The 24,636-nt window shown below is 39.4% G+C and overlaps 2 protein-coding genes across 11 annotated transcripts in view; one reads left to right on the top strand and one right to left on the bottom strand.

Moving 5' to 3' along the window:
• Positions 1–910: 910 nt before the first annotated feature.
• Positions 911–13,639, bottom strand: LOC111246552 (serine/threonine-protein kinase pelle-like). Of its 8 annotated transcripts, none has more exons than XM_022796327.2 (13): positions 13,541–13,639; positions 10,641–10,838; positions 10,293–10,475; positions 9,211–9,314; positions 8,240–8,437; positions 7,974–8,112; positions 7,599–7,792; positions 5,996–6,061; positions 4,572–4,718; positions 4,182–4,347; positions 3,758–3,906; positions 3,380–3,644; positions 911–3,065 (listed from the first exon to the last, which is right to left on the bottom strand). In XM_022796327.2, the coding sequence occupies exons 2-13, from the start codon at positions 10,834–10,836 to the stop codon at positions 2,149–2,151; spliced, it is 2,724 nt and encodes a 907-aa protein (XP_022652062.1). In that variant the 5' UTR covers positions 10,837–10,838; positions 13,541–13,639; the 3' UTR covers positions 911–2,148. The 8 variants fall into 8 exon arrangements, with proteins under 8 accessions (XP_022652062.1, XP_022652061.1, XP_022652059.1 ...); XM_022796326.2 differs by lacking the exon at positions 13,541–13,639 and adding an exon at positions 13,395–13,491; XM_022796324.2 differs by lacking the exon at positions 13,541–13,639 and adding an exon at positions 13,442–13,487.
• LOC111246550 (uncharacterized) overlaps positions 13,633–24,636 on the top strand; it is an 11,375-nt gene continuing 371 nt past the window's right edge. The window contains exons 1-16 of one of the 3 annotated variants that reach the window (XM_022796321.2): positions 13,633–13,772; positions 13,945–14,210; positions 14,617–14,924; positions 15,742–15,891; positions 16,402–16,700; positions 16,942–17,089; positions 17,310–17,549; positions 17,726–18,000; positions 18,187–19,826; positions 20,267–20,466; positions 20,564–20,750; positions 21,025–21,839; positions 22,017–22,194; positions 22,465–22,715; positions 22,998–23,102; positions 23,535–24,270. In XM_022796321.2, the coding sequence (XP_022652056.1) occupies positions 14,009–14,210; positions 14,617–14,924; positions 15,742–15,891; positions 16,402–16,700; positions 16,942–17,089; positions 17,310–17,549; positions 17,726–18,000; positions 18,187–19,826; positions 20,267–20,466; positions 20,564–20,750; positions 21,025–21,839; positions 22,017–22,194; positions 22,465–22,715; positions 22,998–23,102; positions 23,535–24,270 (5,734 nt within the window). In that variant the 5' untranslated portion in view covers positions 13,633–13,772; positions 13,945–14,008. The other 2 variants (XM_086985399.1, XM_022796322.2) reach the window with 2 other exon arrangements.

Below are 24,636 nucleotides of genomic sequence, written 5' to 3'. Positions count from 1 at the left end.
AATTAATTAATTAGTAATTAGAACTGTTGCAGGGTTTTTTAAAAAAAAAAGCTGTTGCGACACTTATATACATGTAACATAAACAAAACTTCCTGAAATAAATCTAATTTAAATTGTATGGCTTCAGTGTGAGCAAGTCAACTGTCTATTGTTGGTATTCTTGAATGGCTATATATACGAATATTAATTATCGAATTTACTAATAGCTAGTCTTCTATAGGTCACACATACATTACGAAGCTTGTATCAAAGCAAGTTTCGAAGGCTCGCTGCTCTCCTCTAGCAGAAGCAACAATATTATTACATCGGTGCAAGGCCTGAATAAGTGTTTAACTTGCCTAGTTAAGGAAAAGTCTACCTAACAAATTATAATAAGACCTAAAAAAAGAAGTAAATCTTCGAGTTCGACACAAGCAAGCCTATCGTTGGAAAAACGTCTGAATGTCTCTTTGTCCATGGATATCTATATAAATATAGCCAAATATCTATAGGGTGTGTTAGGTGATGCCAGCCCACTTGCGTGTAAAGTGAGGTTGAAACTATCATTTCGAGACTGAATCTAGACAGAGAAGTATTATCATTTAAGTTATTAGTTACTTTAAAGAACTTTCAATGTTGCCCCTTTAAATTTTGCAGATAATATTTTAATTATATAATGAAACACTTCCATTAGTTCGTCTGTTCAGGTCTAATCCGGGGTCGAAGAGATTTTCGAATGATTTCGGCGTAATTATCTGTTATACGTTGTTCAATTGACCACTGTCCCAAAATTTATCTGATTCAGTTCAGAATCATTGAGAAGCAAGTATGACATTGTAGATGCTCGTACATTGATGTAAATATAAAAATGTTTCTAATCTATTTTCAATAAAACCCGTGACTATACGAAACAGTTTATAAATAATAATAATTATTATTATCATTATCGTATCGTCATCTTTATTAATACCTGCGTATCTCATAAACGCTCAAAGCTTTTTTGCATTAACATACAGTTTTGACTATATTCGTCGAACGATTAATTACGCAGTTATTGCAGCTTAATAGGAATATTCTATGCTCAATTCGTAGAAGAGAAAAAAAAGTGACATTTAAGCTTCAAAACATTCAGTCTCATATAAACGCTGTTCAAATTAAGTTATGAATCATGTAATGAGAATACAAATTATCAAGCTTATAGCTAAAATGGCTCCAGTAATTATCCAGTATCGCTGGTAACTGGCAGAGTAAACTAACCGCCAAAAGAAAAGAATAAGTATGTGCGGCTAAGCGCGAGATACACATCCTACTTACTAAATATCTCTTATAATTTAAATTGTACTTAGATTGTAACATAAGTACATCCGTTATTATGTAAAAAATAAACTGACATCAATCTTCGGTTGGATACTTGGTAACTGATAATCTTCCTCGACCGCGTAATCATTTCTTAGTATAGAAAATATTAATAATAATAATAACAACAACGACCTTATGGTATCGCAGTAATCCCGATATAATTAGAGGACACTTCCTGAAAATGCACTAAGTCTACATTACAAGAACATATAATCGAACGATGCTCAGAAAACGAATTCGAAAGAAAATAGTTAAAACGGTCCGTTCAGACTGGTGCAGCTTTGCTGTTTGTAGCGATGTTTACAGAAGTAATCGTAACTTCGTAATCTGACATAGTAGGCCATCGAAATATTACTTGAGTCACTTAGGTATTTCCACATTTGAATAAACGTTAGATAAACATAGTTTAACCTTACCATTCGGCCAGTCTGCTGTATCTATCTATATATATATATATTGTGCACATAGACACATACGCACAATTATCATGTGATAATTGAGGCAGCGGGGTGTGATTAGTTCTGCCAAACATGCAATTTCAAAATTTTTTCTATGCGTTTATTTTCCTACGTCATTATTGTCATTTTAAACAAAATAAACTGTAAATACTAACCTGCTAATTGTTTCTCTTGTACCACGATTCGAAAAGCATAAAATTACATAAAAATACATTTCTAGTTCAAACAGACCTGTCGCCTACTATATACATCTGCAATCGCCCATTATAAACATGATTTATCCGTAACTGTGTGCCGGAGCCTCGTTCATATCTAATTCACTTTATACTAAAAGCCCATAGACATTTGCGTTCTAGTTGGGTGAATTGTCCGCTGACGAGCTTGAGGTCGAAATTGAATTATTTGTTGTATTCGTCGACTTCGTCGTTAATTCTTCCTCAGACAAACCCTGTATGGTCGATTGCGGAACCACAACCGGATGATCATCAGGGTTAAGTGCAGGCACGAGCGGTAAACAGTTCGAGTCCACTTCATAAATTGGTACATTTGGACTATTGCCGTGACCAGTAGTACCAGGGTTACAGGGCAAGCTAGGGGCTACGTTAGGTGGTGCCTGTGATTGCCTTGTACCAACTGTTTCCGTGCCTTGATTTGCACTTGTTGCGGTCACTGTATTGTTATTACTGGGTGTGCTGATTATTGCACTTGGGCCGATTTGATTTAATTCGTCTGTAGTGGTATTGGAGACTGGGTGATTGACCCCTACGATTTGACGAGATGTGGGCTGAACAGCACCTGCTTTAGCAGGCATGGCTGAGCTGTTTATAGAGCTAACCCGCACTAGATGCTGTTGTTGTGATTGTTGCTGAAGATGATGATAATTCTGATACAGCTGTTGATATTGTGCGTTCTGAAGTTTTTGCATATGTATGTGTTGCACCTGAAGATGAGTTGGATACTGCTGTTGTTGAGATGGCTGGTGATTTGAAGTTCTTTGCACGTGGCCTTGTGGGGTATGGTGGAGTTGTTGAATGGCAGTATTATTGCCTGTGCCTGTCGGCGGCGTTGTTCCGGCAGGTGGTAACGATGATAACGGGCCTACCTGCAAATTGTCTGATGGTGACAACCGACGAATTTCCCCACATTCACGCAAATTCTGAGGAACAATTTGACCTCCGTTGCACATGCCCTGAGCCCAACCTGCAGTTCCTGCATGGTGCATAGTAGCTGTAGACTCTCGAGAATAGCCAGTACCCATTAGTGGTGACGCTAAGGATGTTCAAGTTAGAAGAAAGGTAATGACATGTTAGAGATTAGAGGGCGCTAATGCTACGCATACGGTCTTAGGTAGAGGTCATATTAAAATGGACCATTACAAAAATTTCAATGGATTATGACGATCACGCATTTACAGTTCATTACTTCAATATATGCGACTTTTTCGAAAATACATAAAATGTTCGCTACGTTCTCACGGTACAAAAACAGGAGTTATATTAACGGCCTTAGCGCAAATTTGCTGAAGCAAACAATGTCATATTTGTGGTGTAGTAAAAAGGAACAGTAGAAGAAGACAGACGCACGTTTGCAAAAAGTAAGTGCATCCTTCAGTTCATCGAGCACCTCACGCATTTCAGGTCTTTGTTTCTTGTTTTCAGAGGCACATCGGCGACCAAGATTAAGGAACAGCTCCACAATGTCATTCGATCCTGGTTCGTCTCCACCAGTAGGATCCTTGGCTTCAAGCTGTCTTCCAAATGCCTTTAGCGCATCGATGTGACTTGATAGAAACCGATGCCGTCTTGTTTCATCACAAACTCGAAGGTTTGTTGCTAATTCGAGGAGCACCTGTTTAGAAAAGAGTAATTCGACTTATAGATGTTTCCCAATTGAACAAAAATATCAATCAATATATAATTACTTTGTGACCGTCATTTTTAATACTCGTGCAATTTGCTTACCAAACCAAAACTGTATACATCAACCTTCGTCGACAAATGCCGGGACTGGAGGTATTCAAGCGGTAAATAATATCTTGTACCCTGTAAGCGTGACACGTCTCGATGAGTGCATCCCCCATCCGGACCTTCACGGGTTAAACCAAAGTCGCCTAAAAGAGGTTTTTTCGGTAAGTCCCGCACGTATTAACAGCAACATGATTTACAACGATAATTAAAAATCAGTGATGTCAAAAATACTAGCTAAATTGGTGCAGCCCAAATGATGGGCTGTGCCACATATAATGCACTATCGCACTTTTATAGTGACTAATGTTTAACGATATTTACAGCTCCTTCCTTTAATTCCTTAAAATGCCTTTAAAAAAACTGCAACACAATGCAGTCATATGATTTATGGTCACATTCATAGTTAAAGTTGTCTTACCTAGTTTCGGTTGCAAGTTTTCATCGAGCAAAATATTGGCAGGCTTTATGTCTCCATGAACAAGAGGCATATCGGCCGTATGAAGGTAATTTAGGCCGCGTGCAGTCCCAATGGCAATTGAAGCACGCTGATGCCAGGTTAATGGTTTTACTGATGCAAAATTTTGCTGGATTGTTGCAGAAACAGAAAAAGCACATGTCTGAGATCGTTTAAGGTAGATGGACAAAAAAGTAATTTTTAATGCTAATTGAGAATTAACAGAGTTATGCAAAATTATCTTTTAAATCGTATTAACTCACATAACATTCATATGTAACCTTGCCATTTTGGAGTAGCTTCATCAGGCGTCACAGTCATAATAAAGGGAAGAATGACGTAGCTAATACTAACCTTTCTCTTGAGGCGATCATCGAGGCTTCCACCAGACATGAACTCGTATACAATGCACGACTCACTTAGATTGTCAACGGAAACGCCGTACAGAGCGAGAATATGTGGGAAGCGACACTTTTCAAGTACGCGTAGCTCAGTCAACATCTACAATTCGGAACATAGTTAATATGTTAATGTGAGCGCAAAAAATTATTATTGAATAAGTACTTAAAACTTTAATCGGAATTCGGAAAGGGTCATTCAAGCCATTACATATAGCCAGAGTAAGTAATCATTCGTATCTCACCCGGATAAGAAATATAATTCACCTAATTCCTTAGTAGTGCCAAATAGCTCGACAAATGCTGCCTTTTCCTCTATGTAAAATGTACAGATAATGATTTGTTCCCTGGCCTAGGTACAAAAGACAGAGAGAGCGAAAAGTCAAGAAAAAGTATTCAGCTAAAGTAGTTGTCTTACCTTCTTTTCTATCAATATTATAGGATCTTTTTAAAGATTTGTGAATAAGACCATACAAGTAAACCTTAAATTGAGTTCATGAATCGCATGTACATAAATTTACTCATTAATGTAAAGTTAAACGATGCACCTTTTTCTCATGCACATTGTTTAGCACACCTTTATTAGGCTGTACTAAAAACTATGCACAATATGTGTTTGTTGATTTGCAGAAAAACGATAACTTCATTAGCTCATAAAGGAAGCTATTAGAACTAAAGAAAGCTCAAAATTATGATAATGTAACCGTCAGGCTGAGGCCGACACTCGATCCACTTGAAATAGATTTTACCCTGCTGTGTCCGGTACTACGTAAATTATATTACTCAAACCTTCTTTTTGAAAAAAATAATTAGGTTATGACTGTTGCCGCGCAAAACTTGGTATGCGTATTTTGGGTTCTTGTAATCCAACTCATCGGTCTTGTTAAGAAAATAGTTTGTCATCTGTTTGATTTTTAACTAGCAATCGCATGTAGAGGTAATGACAAACGATTACCAACCGAATAAAGTAAATACAGTGAAATGCAACGTTTCATTAGATTCTGGCTGCACTGGTTAAAACGTGGTAAACGCTGCTTCAAGCGAAAAACAGACCCACACGTTGCAAGAATGATTTCCTTGTACATAGGGGACGAAGAGCTCGTTCCAGGCGATGTAAACCGTATAAACTTGCCGGCGCCTCCCACTTTTCTCAGTCTGTAACACCATTTAATACAAATCCGATCCTGACGGAAAGTGAAGCTTAAGGGCGTTGCGATTGCGTTAGTTGCTTTATAGGAGTCAGCTTCAACCGTTAGGGTGAAATGGGACGCTATCATGTGTCGTAATGAATCAGTCTCACCCAATAGCGTGTCTAAGGTATTGATGCCGTAAAGACAGGTTTGGTTCTGTAAAAAATGCCGCAACCGGTATCCCACATACCGATCGAATAAGAAGGTGCGCCTCGCTTTTCGGTTGTGCTTCTGGATGACGTGATGGTGAAGGAACCTGAAGTAAGCAGATGGGTGCACCTAAGCTATGAACACCTTCTCTAAGATAGTTCAAACTTCAAGCTAGTTGCTAGTGAGGATCGCAGCGTCGCTGCAGGAACACCTTTCATTACCGTAACAAAAAAAGACTATCTATATTGCACTTCTTACTGCATTAGCACTTGTCAAGTAAGTTTTTCCATCTTCGGTGAAAGCTCCGTAGAAACGAAGCAACGAAACAAGAGCTATTTAAAATTCATAGGAAACCTGAAATAAGCATTAATGCCACGCTAAGGCTCATTTCGCGGAGTTTAGATAGCAAGCCTTTGTCCATAAGTAGGGTCACAAATACAGGCGATTTATCATTCTTTCAACTTAGAAACAGAATTGGGAAACGGATACGCATAATAACACTTTGCTCATTTACTTAAGAAGAAAATGAAAGCCGATTCTATACTGGGCACTCTTATGGTTGGGTAAAATTTCAACTTCCATATTAGGAAACAAAGCATGTGCAGTCTCAAAGCAAGTAGAAAAAGTAAAGTGATTGCATAAGACTACTTAAAGATATGCCGTGAGTGAATGGAATATCACGTTAGTGAAAGTAATAGTTGCAATGAATACATGTAACATTAGTCCTGTGCTCTTTTTGTACTTTCTTCTATTAGGTATCTATATCATTTTCTGCAGTGAAAAAGAATACTAGTCTAGACATCCGAGAGCATGCAACTGCCTCTTGAATACAATAGGAGCAAAAGCATAGTTTCAGGCGAAATCTTCTTTGTACTTAGTAGGCTATTTGTAAAACTGTTAAAACAAGCATCGGTCATTGCAGCCAACAACGTGTGTCGACAACTGTCATACAACAAAAACATATGTCGACACTGTTGCTTGGACAGCTGCACTTCTAACTGAAAAAACTGCGATCGCTGACACGGGACGCTGACATTTCTGCCCTATATACGTATACCTATATATATCATATTTTTTCTAATGACATAAAATTTACTAAAACAAGCACATACAATATAAATAAGAAATTGCAATAATAAGTAGTTTAAGATAATTTCTAGGCTAAGGTGGTTTTTCATAGTGAACTATCTGCTGTTTTAAACAGCGACATATACTATCCGCCAGTGTCCTACGGCACCCAACTTAAACTTATATGACTATATAGACACTACTACTCTGCATGCACGATGGAATTATGGACAGAGGGAGTAGAAGTAATAAATCTACTTCATACAGAGATGTTTAAAAAATCATCCTTAGCGTATCATAATATAATTGTTTTAATTTAATTTTTGCAAGAGAGATTAAATAGAAAAAGAAAGTCGCAAATAAAAATCAGACAGAACGTTTTCATAATGTACAATAGACCATTGCTCAACAACTAGATCGAGCCGAATCACGAAAATGAATAATTGACGACTATTATAAGTAAAAACGCGGTTGTTGTAATTTATGATGACAAGTTCTCCTAACAAATCTAAAAAAAGCAGAGGAGCTAATATGGGAGCTATTCAATTCAATATTTGATTCAGCAGTCAGTTTACCTGTCGTACGTGTTCCCTGTTTCCGGGTTGTGTACTCAGATGGAGTTTTTTTACAGCGACAGTGGTGTCCTTCCAAAGACCTCGGTAAACGGTTCCAAAGCCACCTTTGCCGAGCATATTATTTTTAGCGAAGTTTTGAGTAGCTTTTGCTAGCTCGGCATAAGCAATATGCCTAATCGGCTCTAGATCGATATCTAAAATAGAAACGAGTTCAGCATCATACACGATTAATATTGAAAAGTATGAGAGGGGATTATAAACAAATGTTCTATACGAAACCGATTATGCAGTCTCAGTGCGACTTTTTACGCTTGTTAGGTACGATAGATGGTATTTGGCATTTGTTGCGTATTAGTACTTCAGCATAATACAAACCCTTGAAGTTGATCTCAGCATTCATGTTGACATCGTGTAGCTTTACTGGTGATGAATCTTTCTGCGTCACCTGGGGCTTAAGTGAAAGAACCTTGATGCCCGATGACAGGAGTTCTTGATGAAACCGATCGAGCTCCGCCTAAAAATGCATGCAAACGTTTGTATACACAACCCATAATCAATCAGAAGTTACTTTCACCTAAGCTACATTCAAGATTACATATGATGGAGGATTGAATTGTAACTGTTATTAAACAGCTCAGCACCCTTCCTGGCTTTGCGGCACAAGCCGCGGCTGCCTTCGCGATTTTTGCGCCATGCAGCTTCGCGATTTCCTTTGTTCTGTTTGCTGTTGAGGATGGCAGCTTACTGTCGTGGCCCTTGAGGTAACCTTCTTTACAAGGACTATACACGTTGCGACTATCGACTTGTAGCTTTGGCTTCATCAACATTTGTTCCGACTCCTGTAAAATAAACAAGACGTGTAATAACTAAACATACCAAGCTGAAATGGCATGTTTCTGGAGGTTATAATTTGTACTGTCGCCTACATTTCACACGAAGTGGACGTTCATGCGATTAACGAAACAGGCCTCAAACTGCCTGCTTGATAGTTTATCTGTGAGTAAATATGCGACGAGTGTACTTCACCTAGCCTAACAGACTAAGTGACTGAACACTAAGTCCCAGACCACCATTAGTCGACACATGCGTCCAACTATTATTTAATGAGCTCGGCACCCTGGACGCACCGCATATCGTCACATATAACTGAGAGTAGATTTTCGTGTATTTGAATAGAAAAGCGATTTTCTTTTACGTGCGACTTTTACCATATATATTATTGGCTTAAAATTCTGTTTTTATAAACGAAAAAAATAGATTCTCAATTGGACAGGAAGGAACTTAACTGTCTGAGCATATGATTCTCGAAACGCTGAATTAATTTATTCTAAATGTAAACATAAATTACCTAATATCATTTACGTCAGTTCAACTTACTTTAAATTATAAAGCTAATAAAAATTAATTGCATAAATGTTTCTAGTGTGAGTCCAGGCAAATTAATATATAAAACCACGGTCGTATCTGAGCAGTAAGCACTCTGAGCTTGGGGGTCGACATATACGGGACTGTACATAAACCCTACAATGTTTTTGTTTTTCTTTCGATTACAACCTTCATGTTATTGCTTCCACTATTGATTTCATCTTTCGCAGATCATATCACTACTTACATATGGAGGAGCTGATGGCGGTTCGAAATGTCCTGATAGAAGCGTAGAAGATGCATCTCCATTGCTGTTGCCTGCACCCAGTAGACGCCAGTGTCTTGGATCAACTATACATCAAGAATCACCAACATGAGTTAGAGGGCTCCCGTTAATTACATACTGGCATTCATTTTGCGAGGGTTATACTGCTTCAAAGAAAAACAAAACAAAAAAATGACTTTTATTTTATTTTGTACAAGTTTACGAGCTCAATGCTCGTACGCTGTACGTAACGTAAAAGCGATTGATTTAGCCAATAGAACGTCGACATCACATTATTCCGACTACTGGGCTTAATGTTCTTACATTTAAAAAAATACGAAGTAGTCGTATGGACAACGGATAGAAACGCGGCCAGACTTCAATAACTTTTAAACTAAAGTATTCTGACATAGTACGTACGAAACGAAGTCCTTATGTGTAATTGTTAACAAAAGGAATACAGTACGAAGACCGTTATATTCTAAGCGAGAAAAGGTCATTACAAGCATATGCATGTAAGTTACAGTAAATTGATTATTGTCTCTGCGATTGTTATTTTTTGAAGACCATGACATTATTGTTGTTATTAAGCGAACATAATATCCAATCCTTATGAGCGTGCAAGTCTCCAAACAAAATTTCATTGGAGCATTGGGTGTCTGTAACTTCGATAGCATTCATTGTTCAACCATTGCGGAAGATTTTACTTCGAGCTGTCAGAAAACTATCTATCTGTGAGAGAACGTTTTCCAGTTTTTGAAACGGTCCAAAATTAACTGCGTCATTTATCAACCCTGGCGGCACTACATCCCGCACTAGTAATACATGCAAATTTATATGCGAACGCCTTTGTGCATTGATGTTTTTTGAGGCACAACGAGTATAGCGTCGAATAACGTAAACGCCTAGGTAAAACCTAACCATTGTACCGTATGCTCATCTTCCATATAATTTATATTGAGACATCTATTATGAAGGGGTAGTTCTGTGCTATAAATAACTTGGCATCACATATAGGATCACAATGTGAACAAAAGATAAAGAAGATTTGATATTCAACTCACCATAATCTTTGAGGATGTGCATGCCCTTATAGTACTCCATGGCGTGTAAATACTTGAATAACTGGCTGATACGGCCATTTCGTTCACCGAACTTTTTGAGAACTTCTTCGGAAGGACTGCCTCCGCGCAGGACTGCGTTTGCGAATAGCTTAATGTCGACTGTTTCTATGTCCATCAGACCAGCTGGAAGTGCGACACAGCAATTTATATAAAACCTAAATCCAAAATGCGCAAGTCTATGCCGCGGAGCGAAGATGTTATCTTGTGCTATCGACACATCCTAGCTGCCATTATTCAACCTAAGAGCTTTATACTGTCACAGTAGGCAAAAGTTTAAAACGGACCTACCCAAATGGTCCCATTTTCTGTCAACATCGAGAAGCTTGCATAACTTCGAATGGGCATTATATGGTAGCTCGTGCACGTATCTTCTTCGCCTTTCGGTCGTGTAGTGCGAAGTTGGTGAGGGAGGCATCGATAACCCGCTGGCGTCTAGATGAGGCGTTCGGGAGCTGCGTGGAATTCCGTGCGGAACTTTCGCCATTGCTGTAAAGTATATGTAGAAGCACAGTCAAAACACTTAATACTATTATACTAAAAGACGGACCTAGAGAAAAATAACTTGACTAGCTAAGCGATAGGGCATGAAATGTTTAAAATCTACATGTTCAATTAATCCAGACGGCTTCTCGGAATACCAACATTTCAGTGTTACTATCGAATAGTTACATCCGTAACAAATATGAGTCTATTTTTGAAAAATGCAAATAAATTTTGCAAGCTCGTGTCTCATTTTACTTTAACAAATAACAATTTGAAATATTAGGTATCGTCTATTTTATTAAATGATGACCTCATGCATTTGTTTGATGATCTGCGAAGTTCAATAACAGTACAAGCAAATGATATGGAATGGTAAAACAATATTTTACTTACTTGAAAGTAGGTATTAAAAATAGCAAAGACAGCAAATAATAAAAAGCAAAATACACTCTTTTTTCACCAAAACAGGTCCGCTTTACAAATATATTCGTACCCCATACATATCTCTATGTCGATCTGTCTTACCCTGTATAATTATCATTTGTATAAAAGGTAATGCTATATCTTGCGTAAACAGCTTATATTAGCTTCAACTCAATGGTATTTATATATGGTACAAGATGGCGGTGTCTTGTGAAGTTGAAGCGCTGATCTCAGCACTTGTCAAGCACAAACTCCCAGCAGCGGCGAATTCAGCACTGATTATATTCGGCTACCCACGATGGGTGTTGTGGGTATTTAGTAGTACTTTATTAGATAAAAAGAAATTGCAATCATAAAAGGCCGGAGTTCTATTTTATCCTGTTTTACATTTGACCATTTCTACGTTGTACTGCCAAAAATCAATGATATCCAAAGGAGACCGAAACTCATAATCGTTCCATTACCATCTTCATTTTTGAAAATGAATAACATAAAAATATTCTAATCACTATTTAATTTCGTTAGTCGACTCCCTAATCAAGACCTCTGTCCATTCACGAACATCATATTGTCGAATTGCAGTAGGTATTTCCGTATTACACTAATGTGACAAAGAAGTTTGGACTACATCCCAAAAAGTAGTCTACGCACACAGTTCGGTCCAACACTGCTTGAAGCGCTACTGCCTATTGTCTACCAGTGTATTTGGACTAGCAAACTTTACTGAGTCATCAACGCTCACACTGTACTTTATCAAAACGGCGTAAACCGAAGATTGTAAGGTAATTGCCGGCCATCACTTTGTAAGATGAGACGCAAGATGCAAGACGTCATGGGCGACGAATGACGTCTCCAGAGCAGCAGGGTGTATTCTATAATAGTAGGGTAGAACGAAAACAACCAAAAATATGCGCCACAACAACTATGAACCAAGTTAAGCCGAATCCTTTTGTGGAGAACTCAGGCTTTGTTCAGTGCAAAATCTACATACATGAAAAAAAAATATGAACTTACGTAGACTGTCATATCACGAGTGAAAATGATATTATTATACCTTACACAACATTGACATTTCTATTGGAGACAAAGAATATATCCTGCATGAGACTGTTTGATGAGACTCGACGTATTCAATATACCATGACCAATGGTGATCTTTTAAGCATCTGCATTTGAAGCCTTGCTAAATTTTTTCAATTTTATTGAGGCCACCTTTACTGCTTACTCAATCATTACTTTTTTTTTTAAAACTAACAACCCTGGAATGGTTTTCCATACAAAGGAAGCACGGTGACATTTATAATACTATATTACTGAATTAGGGATTCGTTCGGTATGTACAGTTTGTGAAATACGTAAACAAAAGTAAAGCTCCAGTGTTGATGTTGTCACCCGATCCACTATCATTACCCATTACGATGCTGAACGTATGGTCAGAACGGCTGAACGAAATGCCAAAACGCCAATCGTCCTTGATCTAAATGCCTCTAATTTTACGTCAGACAGCCGGCTCTGAGCATAAACGTATCTACGTTCGTATTTGGCTTCAGACCACTACGTTGCTTTTGCTCAAACACTGATCGACAGTACACATCATCAGAGTTTGCCAATCCGTACTTTTCGCGCCACTCGAAACACTTGTAGCTTTGTCGATGACTATTGTGCTCGACAAACAGTCACATCGTCAAATTTCCTCCATATGATCACATAGAAGAGAACTAACAAAGATCCGCCACTTAATCGGCTTATTATCATATCAAAACTCGATGCACGCCACCTGTTCGTAACCGGTCCATAGAAAGGAGCACCTCACAAAATGTCCGCCACTGTACCCACACGAGGTCTTTGTTCGCTTGATGTGGCTTCTTTTCACGGAGTCTCTACGAAAAATATTGATAAAATAACAAACATCCACCTTAAAACTAATGGCAATTCCAGATGGATGTATCGTAGACATCTGTTTGAATGTTTCTTGCTCGGGGATTTCCCTACAGACAGCAGCGCCACTTCCCGTGTCGACTACCCGCAAAGCCTTGCGATGCGGTTACAGAAAAATTAAATGACATCTCATCGTACAATAAAAATAATATAACAACCTAGTTCAAAGCTTACACCTTCACTGCACTCATCATTTACCGTCTATTCTTGAAAGGTTCCTAGTAGAATTTCAAAACAGCGAAAACCTTTTAGCCACATGAAGAAATCAGCTGTGTGTCGCTTGGACTCTGTGCGATTTTGGTGTCCGACTGGGTATCTGTATTTGTGCGTGTGTCTAGCTTTACCTGTCTGCCTCAGTGGCCCTGGTTGAGTACTCTGCTCCGTAGTTTGAACGGAGTGCCTATAGGTCTTTGTTGTTTGTGCTGACGACCCTGCACGCGTCTCCGACTAAATAACGCACGGTCCGCCAAAATACAGCATGGAACACGTGCATTGTAAACATAAACCGACCGTGGCAGATAGATTTCGAAAACATCGAGCGCTCCCCATAGACGAACATCTTATTTCATTAAAAAGGTGCTACTCTGTACGTGTATAATTAGAGATAGAATTTGTTCAAATTCTAATGATTCAGAGTTGCTGTTGAGTTCTATTTGAGTGAAATAGCATATAAGTTCGTTTGTGAGTCGGCTCTGTGTGGTTTTTTTGTCTAAATTTCTTTTTGTTTACGGTTTGATAAAACGTACAGATATCGTGTTTCGCATAAAGCGGGAATGTTTTAAAGGATATACCGATCACGTAATAGAAAAACGATGACGTTCAAAGACGCCATGGAACATGTGCTAGGTGCAGGAGGACAGAAAAGAAAGAAGAGCTTAGACGATAAAGGAGTTGTTGATTCTGGGAGCAAAATTTCGCCACGACAACATAACAAACGGAGGAGAAGCGCTGGCTTTTTTGATCTAGGTTCTTTTGTTGACAAGGTTAAAGCGCGCGACATCACCATTGCAGAAGGTACGTCGAGGATGTCACGATATGAATAAAAGATATTAGTAATTTTTAAATGCGTTGATTTATCGTTTTTTTTCTGTTGGTCTAAATAAAGCCTCTATAAAGCCCGTTTACTTTCGCCATTTTAATCAGCACAATATTCCGACTATAATAAATGCTTAATAAACAAGAGATCTCCATTTTTTCGGGTAGCCATTTCCTCAGCCTGTAGTAACGTTAACTGAAGAGCTGAGCTGATAGTAAATTAAGAAGGAAAAGATTAATAATGGAAAGAGTTGATGTACCGAATGTTTAGCTTGTACATGTTTTTGATGCGATGAAAAAAAACTATTTTGTGTTGGCCAAATACACGTCCTGCACTCTGGTTTAAATAGGTTAGACGCTTAATTTGTCCTTTTCTCCATTTTAGACTTGGCGTGGTTCTCTGAGCGGGCGCAAACCTTTCAGGAAACAAAAGTTTCCATCGATGTTGTACGTGAATATCTTCAGATGTGTGATTGCGACCTGGAACACTTAGTGTCATACCTTGACATATATAGTGAAGATCGGGAGTCCCTGCTCCAAGTCATTCTCGCTCTAGATTATATCTTCATGAGGTTTCAGGAACAGGAAGACGAAACCCCAACAGTAGCCAGTCTTCGCTCAAAAGTCATCATACAGGCACAGAGAGTTTTATCGCAGCAGGGGTCACAACTGGCAAGTCTGCTGACTCACGATGTATGTTACCCTTCCGTTACGTCATAATTTAATACTTAAGCTTATTTTTATAATCCGGGTTTATTTTCATACATACAATTGGCGTTTTATAATGCTTTGTGTTTACTGTTCATCGTTCCAAAAAAACAGGAAATTGTTCAAACCTTTGTTTAACTACATGAGCCAATTTCTACTCTCAGTTCAATCGTAAGTGTGATCCACGGCATCTTACGATTCTTAGTCGCGAAATCATTTTTCGATTACAGTTTTCTGTTGGTGATTGAGCGTCGTTAGCGGTAGCCGTTTTGTGGCTTTCCTCGAGTTGTGGCACACATAGTACATAATAACCTCTGCTAATATCAAATTCTTATGCATGTCATTATTATATTAATTAGAATTTCTAATAAACTGGCAAGCGATGCGAAGTTGGTAGTGCGACCGTTTTACCATCTAAGATTTGACCTCAAAATTCTTCATATACTATGCTTTCACATGTTTTAGGGTAAAGGCTTTATTTTAGTCCTTGTGCTTATAATGTCCCAGCGATTATGCAGTAGTAACACGGTTCCTGTGTAACCGGATAGAGCCAGAGGTAGCCTCAATTCGAATCGGGGCATAAGCACACTCTGGTTCTCCACCAAATATCCGATTAACGGAAAAACCGACCAATATAGCTATTTCTTTTCGTCAAATCCCTTCAGATTGTTCGTATTGAGTTTCCTACCCTGCCAGGCCATTAAGGCAATGCTAAACGACTTTACGGAGGCCTGTCATAAAAAAAAAAACAGCTAGAAGTTGGCTACGGAGAAAGTAGTTATAGCGTCTTTTATTTTTTCAGGGCGATCCAGTCGTCATGAAGCCTGTCCTCAAGCTCTTCACCTCAATGGTACTTGCCGGACCTGAGGTGGCGGATGTATTCGTGCAGTCGATCGATCTTTCGTTCCTCAATGGGTGCTTCACTCGCGTGCGAATAAGGGAAACGATTTCGGTATTTGTCCGCGCCAATAAAGACTATACGAATAATGCACATTATTGAATAGCATCATAGCTGCGTTACAAAGATCTTCACTTATAATGCAAACAGAGATAAAAAATATATGGTAGCCAACTCCATTGCACTTGGTTATAAAAAAAAAAAAAACATTGTGCAGTTAGGCGATAACTGTTCGTCTGCTACGGACATCTTTACTATATCTAACGCAGTCGGCCTCGAGTCAAAATCCGGTGCTTATATTCAAGTGTCCCGTAGCGACCTATCGAAAAACAAATTGTAATTTACCATTTGTTTAATTGATTAGGGCAATATCATAAATGAGTAAGGCAGTATCTTTAAATGTTGAGAGCTATCGAATCGCGCAGAACAAACTTCGCTGCTAAGGTTTTTGCCCTCTACGATGGCACTCTCACCCGCCAAAATTCTAGACGATTAATGTCCAGCAAATGTGCGTGTATTTAGATAGCAGACGATCGAATTAACTTGTATCATATTCATCCGTAGATTCGCACTTGTGCTCAGTATCTTCTGATCGCTCTGCTTGTCATCTCGAAGCGAACAACACTGTGGCGTCTCCTAGAACAACAGTCTATTTTTCCTTGGGCGTTCGCCGGTCTCGTTCATGATCGACCTACTGATGTGATCGGATTTCTCGAAACAATTCTAGAGCGAGTTGTCAACAACAGCTCACTCAGCAAAAGTCTCAAAATTAATATTCTCAATAAGACCACACTCACACCCGTCCTATCCTTGTTGATTTGGAAGGGGCAACTCGAATGGAGAGGCAAAGAATGGAGTCGAATGTAAGCGGAAACAATTACCATGCAGCTATTTAGCTTTTACGAAACCCTTTCGATGACGTTAGTTTTCGTTACTTAATGACAGGAGCTATATTCGTTCAGTTATCGTTAAGCGATAGTTATATTTAGTAATCTCGCAACGTACATATTGCGGTATTTCTGATGAACTTTAGAATACCTCCTGTACAGATCTTCGTGTCTAAATCTAATAATAGTATAACTGACGCTTTTGTTTGAATTGTAGATTTCTGTATACAAAGAAAGCCAAGGACGCAAATACGGCTGAGTTAATTCGGGGCAACGAGCTGATTGTAGCCACTCCGGCTGAACAAAAGAACGTCAGAGCATGCGCCGCCAAAGTGCTGTCTGCGATCTTTTTCAATAGCAAACAGGTTTGTCAATAACACAGTAGAACGTGCGTCAGGTACAAATTTGGATGTTTAGATGAAAATTCATAAGCTATTTGTGGCTAGCTGAGAAAGGATTTGCCAAGAACATAAATTAAATAGGCTTATTTTTTTTAATTGAACAATTAACAACTATCAAAGGTAGGACCATATTTTAACTATCTGCACCTGGACCAAATTTTTCTCCTTTTTTTATGTTGTATAGGGCATCTCGTTTCGAGACCCCCGTCTAGGTCTCGGTGAACGCAATTGTAATTTCATTGTGACTCAAGTCGTCAGCAGTTGTCCTCAAGTGTTCTCCGAACCTCAAGGAGCGGATTTCATGGCGGACTTGCTGACCGCACTACCCGACCAGATTAAATATATTGTGGTTGACCGTTATTTCAACTTCAGGGCACCCAGACTTTCTCGGACATACTGCAACTTCTACCGAGCGCTTTCTAAGGTAGGTCAGCGGGATTTTCGAATAGGAGAAAAAAAATATTTGAGAAACCGATGCCGTATACGAATTTGACGGTTTAACGGACGCACTTTAACCGAGTTACATAATTGAAGCGCACTAATTTGTAAATGTGACTAATTCAAGCTTAACCTGACATAAGTGGTGGTATTTGTTTGCAGATAGTTACTCAGCTAGACTTCAGCCAGCTCGTTGCTAAACTGGAGCCCACATCTGCCGACCAGTATATCGATCTGGTGAACCATTTCTGCTTGTTTTTATTTGTTCCGAATAATTTTGCGGACTACAAGCTGACGCCAATCTATGCCGTGCTAACGTTCATTAATGCGATGCTCAAAAAGCTGATTGAGTTTATGGCTTCTATAAGCCGAGAGAAGAGGCGTGTGTTAATACCGTTCATTAAGGATCACATCATGCAGCCATGTATGTTTGCAAGGTTCGTACTGCGGCAAGCTTTCTGAGTGAAATATTCTTGTTTATTTTTCTAGATGGATAGATAAAAATAAGTAAATCTCATATAAGCCTAAAGTTCCCTTATTTTGTATTACAGCAGTGCATTATAGGAAAATATAAATATTTTTAACGAGAAATTTTACTGAATTTCTGGTGTTGTATCTTGCAGTCTTCTGAAATGCGAGTTCGATGCAAAGCAGATTGCAGATCTTACCGAGTACACGGGAGCTGATGTTGCTGACTTCACACTGTCGTTGCTCGAGACCACGGATTTGCTTACATCGCCAATCCTTGGCTACATTTCGGCTAACATCGGTTGGGGTTTATTGGCCGATGTCGATGCCTTTATTAAAGGCAAGGTGTCACCTGTTAAGAAGTTGAAAATCTATTTACGTCTCATCGGCATGGTGTTAAGTTTCCAGCCAAATTTTGAAAATGAACTTGTCAAAACGGATATGGAGCCAATGCGTCTTCTATTTGGACTTTTGGCTGAAGCCTCAACTACCAGCTCGTTTCAAGTCGAGCTTTTATCACACGCAATTAATGTGCTCGAAAAATTCCCAAGATTTGCCAAGTATGGCGCTGAACTGGAATTATGGGTATCCACTGTACTTTCCTCAGATCAGCCGGATCTAAATCACGCGTATTCAATGGCTTTATGTGATGCTCTACGAGACAGTATCATTAAGGGAGGCGTACTTGAGAACGAAATTCATGAGATGGTTTTTGATGGGCAGCAAGGAATTCTAGACCCTTCGCGATGCTTCAGCCCAATCTCCGCAAACATTGTCTCGCTAGATCATGATAAATACCCTGTGTTTACGGCGGTTATGCGGGAGATCTTGCATAGACAAGCAAATTATGCTGCATACATTACATTTCTACAAAAGCATGGAAAGAATCGGCTTGATACCCACTTTACGCACTATATGAATTTCCTTTTGAAAGGCGAGAAGCCGTTTGTGAATACGGGTTCGCTGAACGTGAACAAGTTCTCGTCAGAATTGGCCATGCAACTAGAGAGCGCTTTTGTGGCTTCAATGACAGGAGGACACCCTAAGTCGCTGGAACGAATGCTGGTGAAGATCAAGTTTTCGGATAAGGATGCTGTCAATGTGTCCTTGCTGAACCAACTCATCTTCATTGTTCGTTGGTGCCAAGATCATGATCAGACTTTGTTCATAAACCCGGTTGCAACTTGTTTACGGTACCTGACTGAAGCTTGTGACCCGCTCACTCTAAGCCGGCTGGCTGATTTTATATCGTCGGACGTAATTCAAAAGCGATTCTGCGTGCGGAGCGATTTAGAAGTGACACTAATGGTCCTTGTCGTAATTAAGCGTGTCTTGCAAGCTAAAGTAGATGTTGGCTTTGACTTGATATCCTTCAAAGACCGCTCGCTAGCTGCAGTACTTAACGGTATCCTCGATGTGGTGCCGTTTATTGAAGCTTTTGGTGACATGTCTACCGGTGAAGACGTGGCGTCATTAATCGAATTCATCTGCAACACTGGGAAGGCTGCGAAGCAATCGCTATATTCCGTGATCTCCCTGTTACCTCATAAAGGATGTAAGTTATCGACGGAGAGCACGAAGCAACTAGTCGAATTAGCCCATCAGGACGCTGAGATGCGCTCCCCAATAGAGGCTTTTTTCAAGCGAAACCTTATGCATGCGTCAGCCATCGAGATGACCTCGCTCTATCGACTCATCGAGGTTGAGGAGCCCATTTCGCTGACAATATTGATGGCGAACCCATGTTTCGTTCGTGCAATAGGAAAAAAACTCAGGAGTGTTGGTGATCTTAAAGGTGAGCGGGAATGGGCAAAAAGACCTACTAAAATTCAGATATAGTTAGTGAAAATATGTCGCTAAATTAATATTTGTGATATTTCTACTAAATTGATATTTACGTTCGGCCTCGAGTTATATAAGCAGGTAATAAGAAAACAATCTTTTCGGTGTTCTTAGCTCGATTTCTACGCCCTTCTATTTACAATAAGATTTTTGATCGATAAAGTCCTTTGATAACTATAATAGTAGAGGAACCTAAATAAAACTTTAGGTCGCTTAACAAACTCTTATGGGATATTTTGATATCATCCTATATGATGATGATCCTATAATATCACCAGTATCATCCAGACACTTGTGTATTTATTACAGTTCCAAATCTCTTCATAGTATTTCAAACCTATCGGATAATGCATATACATTTAAGGATGTCTAACTTACTTAACTCACATACAGGATCAGATTGTGTGTACTCGCTGGAGCTTCTGCGAATCATTGCCCATGAAGACCACGAAAACCCGTCAAAAGAGACTTCAGGCTTTATCTATCGTTCGTTATTAGCCAGTCTTAAGAAATATCTTCAAAAAGGCGAACTGCAGAACGAAGCAACCGTTGTTGCTCTTGTTCAAGCTCTCCTTGATCATCTGCAACACGCTGTAAGTGCCAATGCAAAACCTATTTTCCTACCAGGTTCGCATATGTATATACTTTAAAACGAATATTGGTTTTTCATACGAGACTAACTTGTTCCAGGTCTTCATCTTCTCCAAGGATTACGTAAAGTTGCTGAAGACAGTTTTGCCATTCGTCGATAAAGTAAGCGTTCTGTTGTTGGTTGTGATTAATGCTGTTCTTGAGTTTGGAGATTTCTCGGAGGATGCCCTTATTGCAGCCTTAAAATGTCTAACGAAGCTGACTACACGCCTCGATACACCTACTGGTGAGCATGCTATAAGGATGTTGATGATTAAAACACCTGGTCCTAAAACGCGAGAGCAAACCGGTGTTGAAATGACATATATTTAGATGTATCCAGCATTGCTCGAGAAACATTAAATATAGCACAAATAACGCTAATCTTACGCTATTAACGCACAGTACGACTCGTTACCTGCATTACAATTTTAAAAGAGATAAGCATCCTTATATTAGGAAGGGGACAGTATACATACGACGCTTTCACTTGTCTTCTCTGTATTGTGAAATCCTTTCAGAAACTTACATGTCCCGCTCATGTGTTGTCCTCGAAAAGCAGTCGGAGTCAGCCTGGAAAAGCGTTTGGCTGAGAGAGAACTTTGAACAAGTTCTTAAAAGCCTTTTAAAGCGGGGTTTTACTTCTGCTGGCACACCTCTGCGAGTGTTGCGCATCCTCTGCTCGAAAGTGTTCGTATTCGCTTCTCCGGCGGTAACTGCGCTTCAAGCAACTGAGATGGTCTTCGGCCATTCGAAGTTCTTGCCCACGTTAACTGGCAAGGACTCGTTACTCAAACAAGAATTAGTGCAGCTACTTATAACTCTGGTAGAAGTAGATGGGCCAAATGTATGTAAAACGCCACATATTCCAATATTGTTGTCAGGATATGATGCTAGTTTGTCCCTTAGTGATCAACGCCTATACCATTTACTAAGCTTGTACGAAAAGAATAGAGCCAATCTTGCCCGATTCCAACCTCTCATCTGGGGTGAAGCTGCGCCCTCGTTCTATTCGGTCGACAAAGGTACATCGGGTGTGTCGGTACTCAAGAACGCTACAATTAATCAGGTTTTGGCACAGATCTCACAACAGCGTCTATTAGCAAGTGTCGGATGTATACCGCAGGCTTCGTTAGCTCTCGATCCGGCCGTTATCGTTCAGGTGGACCAAGGAGCGGAAATTTATGATCCGCGTTTTGTACAAACGAGTATCTTGCATATACTGGACGAGTTGAGTGAAGTTCAAACGATTCGTCTTATCGAAGAAAAGATCCAGCTACTGTCTATTGCTACACTCTCGGCGAAGTGTGATCAACTTCGCGCGTTAGGATATACGGTATGTGTTTTTAAAGAGTCGTTTTTATTCTAATCACTAGAATCTCTAGATTCCTTTAGGAGAAATCGTTGAACGTGATTAGATAGTCTGTACTCTTCACCTTGTCGTCTTGTTAGAACTGATTGGCACTATAACTTATTACATTCTTCTTAATGCGTATACGTTTCTCATTTACAGTTTCTGAGTCGTATCTACAAGAAGATGGAGCGAGTTAGCTCACACCCTGTTGTCCTGTATATGATGGCTATACTGGATCTGCTGCGTAATTCGCTGGGTACTGAAGGTGTACGCCGACTTAATTCGTTAACTGTTGGCTACCTAATCCGGTGCTGTGAAGTAGTCATTAGTGATCCCAGTAAGTATTACAAAAAAGCAAAATACTAGTTCGATTTCTTAGTTCGGATTTATTCAATTTCGATTAGTCTAGCGCTTCTCTTGCCGCGTAAAACCGAGGTTCGATTTCGTTCACTAGAGTGTTTGCGAAAGCGGAATAAACTCGACGGTAGTCTCTGATTAATAAGAGCAACCGAAAAGTTCGGTTGCTCTTATTAATCATAGCCGTCGGCATAAACGGGGGGTCTTGAGTATAGAAGTCGTCACTAAACGTATTAAACTCTATTTTCAGACCACCCGTTGTATAACCAGTTAATACGTAACTCTCTGGCTCGTCCCGCCTTTAATATTCATCGATTGCCTTCACTTTTTGGCCATTATATCAGTTCGTCCATGGCTTCCCGCGAGCGTCGCATCTGGATCGAAGCTGTTCTTACTGATTTCGTTCAAGACTCTCGCGATATGGAGCTGCTGTACTCGCAGGGTCTCTTCGACAACATTATCATGTTCTCGCAGTCTCGTCTTTGTAGCGAGGACGAACTGGTAAGAGTTGAGCTAAGAACCATTAGAGCTGGTCAGGAGTGAGGCACTCAAATTTATAAAGGTTATATATAAACGAAGGCTTGCACTGATTGGCGTCGTTTGTCCGTATGTGCAGAACGGTACAAAAATAGAAGAAAAATTCTAAAATGAGATGATTTTTCTTCAGAGAAAAATTTAGGAGGAGTTTTTCTGATCCAGGCAATTCCCACGGCATTTAATTAGGGAAACTATTAGATTCATGCAGTCTAATTAGATAAAATGTCTTTGGCGTTGCATTTTTAGGTGATAATTCTACGCATGTTCAAAAAATGGATCGCAAACGGTCGTTTCAGAAGGTATAATCTAATTGCGTTCTGGTTAACTCAATTACTCCAGTGCGCCGATTCAGTAAGTATTATTAATGACACTGATTTCAAGATTATTATGACAGCGTCCACTTAAAACATATTTAGTACCGTCATGATGTGAATGGTAATAATAACAGACTCCATTCGTTTTTAATTAATTTTCAACTTTTCTTCTGTTCACTATCAGGTAAAAACTCGTTTAATGTTCGTTAGTCTTGGCATAAAGGCTAACGTATTAAGTTCTGGCCAATCGAGCTATTTGTTTAAAATGGAACAACAAAAGAATCACGATGCAGGCTTCATCAGCTATGTTTATTCCACACTGAGCCAGATGGGCATTAATCTGTATTTGTTCAGATAGATAAATAGACCCGCTGGATCCAGGCTACTGCGTCTATCTTAAACCACGTTCATGTTTAGGTCATACCTAGAGGGAACAACAATCTTACTCATTCCATCTATGGCTTCACAGAGATCGCCCGTAGTCAGTGCGGTACTAGATGTAATATCTACGCTTACACAACGTCTGGCTACGCATTCGATTCGAGAGAAAGAAATGCTCCTTCCGAACGAGTTAATCCATTTGCACATCCAGCTACTTCAGTGCATTTCGGATGTTTCTTCATGGCGACTTCGAACGTTTGCTACATCACTATCTCAAGCTTTAGCTTTGCCAGGACTCGGTACCGCAACGTGTATAGCTGAACACACAGCGTTTACTTTATTAGAAATGCTCAAAGAAGTCCGAAGTAAGGCTGAATCTGAAAACATCGACGATGAAGAAACAGCAAATGTCAACTGCAGCGAAGAACAGGTCATTGCAGTTTTGCGAAAGTGGACCCCTTTAAACAATGTGTGGACAAATTTACATATGCAGAAACTGTCCCTGGATGAGTTTTGGCTCGATGTCGTGGAGCTTATATTTAGCCGCGATCATTCATTACCTAATGGTGATGCTATTAAGGAAAGTATATTATCACTAGAAATGTTACACCGGTCATTGAGTCGTCTGCCACGGCTTAGTCGCCAGTTAGAGAGATCCAACGTCCTTCATTCTGTATGTATGGCAATGATACGTTGCACGGACGATGCGCCTCTACTGGTTATTCAGCTGTTTGCGTTGCTGAAAAAATCAGCCAACGTACTTCCATTACTAAGCAGCACCGAGTATAAGGAAGCCGCAAAGAAAATCAGATCTTTAAGTGATGGTATGTTTACAGCATCTGTTAGTTGTCAATGCTCTCGCAATATCATTGGACAATATATTTACATTATATTTGGGACTAATGTGAGTTTAATATAGGTTTGACTGCTCTATTCTTAGAAGTGTTTTGCCGGAGAGCGACAGGACTATTATCTTTGCAAAAACCTATGTGCGATAATTAATCAGATCTCTTACTGATATCGATCATTAGGCTGTTGAATAGATAGTGTGAAGGCCTTAGTAAGCCATCTGAATTGAGCTTAAAATTTGTTTATTGCCGTTTATCGTTAATTATATACAGGGTGGTGCAAAAATCTGCTGGTCTTAATACTTGCACATTTTTCCCATATATATGCACAGCCAATATATA

Source organism: Varroa destructor, unplaced genomic scaffold (genome assembly GCF_002443255.2).
Source record: "Varroa destructor unplaced genomic scaffold, Vdes_3.0 BEIS01000003.1, whole genome shotgun sequence".
Lineage (NCBI taxonomy): Eukaryota > Metazoa > Arthropoda > Arachnida > Mesostigmata > Varroidae > Varroa > Varroa destructor.
This window is presented reverse-complemented; position numbering and strand designations above follow the sequence as displayed.